The following is a 5,647-nucleotide window of genomic DNA, read 5'->3' as shown; positions in this document are numbered from 1 at the left end:
AAGATGGTGCTGTGAAAGATCTAGAAGAGACAGAATTAGGCCTAGGCCAAATACTAATACCAAAGAACTTATAACACAAGAATCTCCTGTTCGTCCGAAGCGCGTAACAATTTCGAAAGGCATTGTGGGATAGAATAGAGCTATGGGTGGCGCCATTGTGAGCCATGGAGTAGGGCGCCCGCATCAAATTAGAAAGTCAAAATCATAAGAGGGGATCTGCTAATGCTCTAGAGGGGATAGAGTAATTGACTGAGGAGTAGGGCGCCCGCATCAAATTAGAAAGTCAAAATCATAGAGGGGATCTGCTAATACTCTAGGGGGGGGGGGGGGGTAGAGTAATTGACTTCCTAGTTTGGAGGGGGCGCTGCTCTATGCTGTGAAATGGCGTCGCCCAGTTTGACCTTTTTAACCCTATACTTCCGATACTGTTCTTACCTTTAGTAATTCTTACCTTTAGTAAAGTTAAGAGGCAATGAGTTTTTAAACTCGTAGGGAGCCTCTTCTCTCATATGTGTGTATGTGTGTGTATTTGTCAAGCTTGTTTTTGAATGAATTTACACTCTTGCTATTGACAACAGATTCGGGCAGCGAGTTCCACTTGTTAATTACTCTAGTGTCAAAAAAATTATTCCGTTTAGTTGAGTTCCATCTAGGTTTCTTTAATTTAAAAGTTGAGCCTCGAGTGATATTTGGACCAACTTCAGATGCTAATTTAAAAAAGGAGTGGCGATCTATATTTTCGTAACCATTCAAAAATTTAAAAACTTCGATGAGGTCTCCGCGTTCCCTTCTTTCCAGTAAAGTTGGTAAACCTAGCTGTATCCTGCGCTCTTCATAGGGCAAGTTTCTGAGTTCTGGTACAAGTTTTGTAGCTCGTTGTTGGATTTTCTCAAGTTTATTGATGTCTTGTTGTAGATATGGTGACCAGGCTTGAACTGCATACTCCATAACCGGACGCACAAGAGAAGTATAAAGCGACATGAACATCTGTTTATCCATATATGTAAAGGATTTCCGTATTCGGCCTACAATTGAATTGGCTTTGGCTGCAACTTTGGAAACTTGTGTCGACACTTTAAAGTCAGACGTTACATAGACTCCGAGGTCTTTCTCAGCAGAGGTTGTATCAAGAACTGTACCATCAATTGAATAAGTGTGTTTTGGATTTCGATTTCCAATGTGCATTACTTTACATTTAGATTTACTAAACTCCAGTAGCCACTTCTTACTCCACTGCTCAAGTTTACTCAAATCATTCTGCAGGGCATCTCGGTCGTTAACTGAATCAATCTTACGATAAATCTTAGCATCGTCTGCAAATAGTTTACCATCTGATTCAATATTATCAAGTAGATCGTTGATGTAGACTAAAAATAAAGCCGGACCAATAACTGTGCCTTGAGGCACGCCACTGAACACAGGTAACCAACTTGAAACCGAACCTTTGATTGAAACACATTGACGTCTATTTTCTAAAAATCCACTTATCCAACTTAGAATATTACCTTGAATGCCATAAGCTCGCAATTTAATTTTCAGCCTAATGTGCGGAACTGTGTCGAAGGCCTTACGGCAGTCCAAGTATATAACATCAACGGGATGTCTGTCGGCGAGAGCATTTTCTACATCGCGGAAAAATTCAAGCAATTGTGTTAAACAAGAACGATTAGTACGAAAACCATGTTGATGTTTGGTGAGTGTATTTTTAGTTTCGAGATGGATCATAATTGTGTTAGTTATGATTTTTTCTAAAATCTTGCAGATAACTGAAGTTAAACTAACAGGGCGGTAATTTAGAGGATCAGACTTGTTGCCATTTTTGAAAATTGGTGTAATGGTTGCGTCTTTCCAGGCAGCTGGTATTTCACCTGTTGCTAACGACTTTCTGAACAGTAATAACAGTGGAGGGGATATATGGTCACAACATTCAATCAACACTTTAGGGTGGATGCCATCAGGTCCAGGGGATGATGAATCACGAAGATTTTTAATATGCATTTTAACGTCATCAAGTGTAAAGTCCACATTGGTCAAAGAATGTCCATGAAAAACAGAAGCCATGTTTGGAATATTACGATTATCTTCTACTGTAAATACTTTTTGGAAGGCCTCGTTCATTAATTCACTTGCTTCCTGATTAGTGGAAGAAAAAGATCCATCCTGTTTTTTTAGTTTGGATACCCCTTCCTTAATTGAAGTTTGACTACGAACATAGCTATAAAATGCCCTCGGATTTCTCTTAGCATTTAGTGCGACATCCTTCTCGAAATTAGCTTTAGCCATTCTTACTGCCGAAGTAGCATCATTTCTGGCTTTACAGTAATATTTATGTCTTTTGTTAGACCTATGACGTCTGTAACGTTGCCATGCATCCTCCTTCATTTGAACTTTATTTAGTGCGAATTTTGTCATCCATTTCTGTTTACTTGGGCGGAGATTTGTGTTTACAATGTTTTTCGGAACACAATCAGAAATCAAAAAGTTAATCTTATTGTGAAAAATGTCCCACATTTCTTGGACAGATTTGGTTTCAAACAAGCTTTCCCAATCAACATCAGCGAGTTGGGCATTCATTGTAGTGAAATCACCTTTAAAAAAATTAAATTTAGTATATTCTTCTGCGCTTTGATCAACAAAACAATCTAATACAAAACGAAAAATTATAACGGCATGGTCGCTTTTCCCGACTGGAGCATCATAACGTAAAATATCAACATCAAGTTCATGTTTACTAAAAATTAAATCAAGTAATGAAGGCTCGTCGTCTCCTCTTACACGTGTAAATTGTGTCACATGTTGCGTCAAGAACGAGTCATTTACTACATCTAAAAGTTTCTGCTGTTCACTCAATTCGCCGCGTCTAGTAGAAAGAGTATCCCAGTCTATATCTTTAATATTGAAATCTCCGCAAATTAAAATCTGGTCAGTTTTGTATGAATTAAATTTCAACAGCGTATCCCTGATCCGCTGGTTGTATTCACCTCGAGAGCTAGGGCTACGGTAGACACAAGCGATAAGAGCAGATTTCTCTCCATATTTCAATAGACAAGTTATCACTTCTATATCAATCCAGACTTCGTCAATTACAATTTCAGAAACAATATCCTTGCGCACCAGGATTAGGACGCCACCACCTCCATCACTTGGAATTCTATCTCTTCTATAAACTAAATAAATATTAGTATCAAAATAAGTAATTGTATCGTGACTCTCTTCCAACTTTGTCTCAGTAACAAAAATAAGATGGGGGTTTTCTTTCACAACCAATGAACTGAAAAGGTTTCTTTTGTTCGATAAACCATCTAAATTTGTATACAGGCATGTAAGATTTTTTAATTCGCTTGGTTTGGTTTTTGCCGTTGGCCTGTCTGTGTTTGACCCTGGTGATTTTCGTCTACTTTGATTTCCTTCAGTAACCCGTTTCTTATTATCCATCGTTTTTCTTTTATCCCGCGACTTTCGAGCTCCCAGTTTTTTTGGTTCCTCATTTCTACGAGTTGTTTTCTAGCCTTTCTCTCCTTAAGGGTTCGATCAGGAAACATTAATACATTATGAAAGTCGGCAGATTTTTGTAATTTATTTCTTGCCTGACCAGACAACAAACTAAGCTTGGTAGCTTCATCAGTAAATACAACTTTAAGTAGTCTCGGTTTAGTAGAATTTGTATTTGGGTTATTATCATGAATCCGAAAAACTGTTTTAATATCAACGTTACCAACACAGGCAACCAAAGCCATCCGTTTAACCATTTCAATATCATCTGCTTTCTTTTCGTCTGATGTTAACTTATTTGATTCTTTAAGACCCTGGATAATGAGGTTCGGCTTCCTCGCTTGTTGAGCATCGATTTCAATTTTAAAATCGTTTAGTTTTTCGTCAACAGCGGAATTAAACTCCTCACTATCTTTAAAATCAGTCTTCTCTTCTAACTGACATACACGCCTCGTTACATCATTAAGGGATAAGTCGATGGATGCAAAGCGCTCTTCTAGTGTATTTAAAATGTGCGAGCCCCTGAACAACTTAGCAATTGAGCCTTCATTTCCTCTACAAGAAATGCAAATAAATGGGGGAGAATCTTCCTCACTGAAAGCGGTATACTGAGCTTTAGAAATCTTTTGGCATTTAATATGATACCATTTTTCACAGGCATCACAAGCAATACTGTTATCCTTTCCTTCAATCAACACCTTCCCACATGGTTGGTTTGCGTTACCTTCACATACAAAAATAGCCTTTCCAAAATTGTCAGCCTCTTCTAGGCCTAGGCCTATCCCACCATAGGCCCCTGCAACACCACCTTTTTCAGCAGAGCACTGCATCACTGATTCACTACTAAGCCCCCGCTGTTGAGGCCTAGCTTTCTCGGCAGTTTTTTTCGGAATATTTCTGTTTGCCATTGAAAGTAAAGTTATGAATATGTAGTGTGAGAGAAGTTAGCAACCCTAGAAAACCAAAATACCTCACTTTACCAGGTAAAACAAATGCAAATTCTTGACTTTTTAAAAGATCTCAGCCAGCATGATACACACACTACTACTACTACTAGGTAATCTGTGTTTTGAATGCAAATTGAAGAACAGGAGATTCTTGTGTTATAAGTTCTTTGCTAATACTAGGCCAAGGCTATTACGAGTGTGATGAGCAGCAGACTAGGCCTAGCCTAGACCTACCGGCACTGGAGCAACAGAAGTAGGCGTCGTAGTCGTCGGGACAGAACCCCAGCCACGGGTAGTAACAAAGTGCGAGGCAGCGAGGCACGCGAGGCAGGGAAGGCATGCGAGGCAAGTCAGAAATTTATGCGAGGCATCGTTTTACCATCATCAAAAAATGCGAGGCATCATTTTATCATTTCTCAAAATTGCAAGGCAGGAAATCACCGAAATTGAAGTAGCCTAGGCCCGCTAGGCTAGTTTCCTTTTGCACCTGCCTTGTATTTTAACCAACTTTATCCTGAATACCACAGCTTAGAATTAGTAGGCCTACTTTAATGAAGAAAAATCACATAAAAGTAACAATAAATCCATTAAATTGGTGATTTTACAGACGATGTTTTTCTCGCATTTCGCACACTCAATGTTCAATATTTTGGTTTCTATGGAACGCCAAAAGAGCAAAATTAATTAGAGGGCTAAAAACTCTGTGGAATCCATTTATATTTAACGCATTATTTGGTGAAAATCAAGTACAATTTCAATAGATTTTGTCACTGTCAGTAAGGAAAAATGTTACTGTTGATAATGTACACGGTTTCGTTAACCTTTTAAAGAATAAAATAGAAAAATTCATCATAATATCCTTAGTAGGATGTCCTAGGTCTAGACTAGGTAGTGTTGTTGATTTAGGATCGATTAGGCCTATTATTCTTTGAAAACAGAACAGTATCAGCAGTAACATATTACAACATTTTTATTGACAAATTAACAAATATATTGAAATAAAACGTGTTTTTCACCAATAAATGCATGAGAAATTGACGCATTCCACTGAGTTTTAGTCCTCTATTATCGTTGCTCTTTTGGCGCTCCATAGAAACAAAAATATTGAACATTGAGTAAGTGAAATTCGCGAACAGTGTGCGAGAAACACGCCTGTAAAATCATTAATTTAAGGAATTATTTGTTACTTTTTATGTGATTCTTTCATT

The 5,647-nt window shown here is 38.1% G+C and overlaps 1 protein-coding gene across 1 annotated transcript; it reads right to left on the bottom strand.

Moving 5' to 3' along the window:
* Window positions 1-480: 480 nt before the first annotated feature.
* On the bottom strand, window positions 481-4,400 carry LOC140039472 (uncharacterized). The gene is made up of 2 exons (XM_072085075.1): window positions 3,605-4,400; window positions 481-3,167 (listed from the first exon to the last, which is right to left on the bottom strand). Exons 1-2 carry the CDS (start codon window positions 4,398-4,400, stop codon window positions 481-483), a joined length of 3,483 nt encoding a protein of 1,160 aa, XP_071941176.1.
* Window positions 4,401-5,647: the final 1,247 nt, after the last annotated feature.

Source organism: Antedon mediterranea, chromosome 2 (genome assembly GCF_964355755.1).
Source record: "Antedon mediterranea chromosome 2, ecAntMedi1.1, whole genome shotgun sequence".
Taxonomy (NCBI): Eukaryota; Metazoa; Echinodermata; class Crinoidea; order Comatulida; family Antedonidae; genus Antedon; species Antedon mediterranea.
This window is presented reverse-complemented; position numbering and strand designations above follow the sequence as displayed.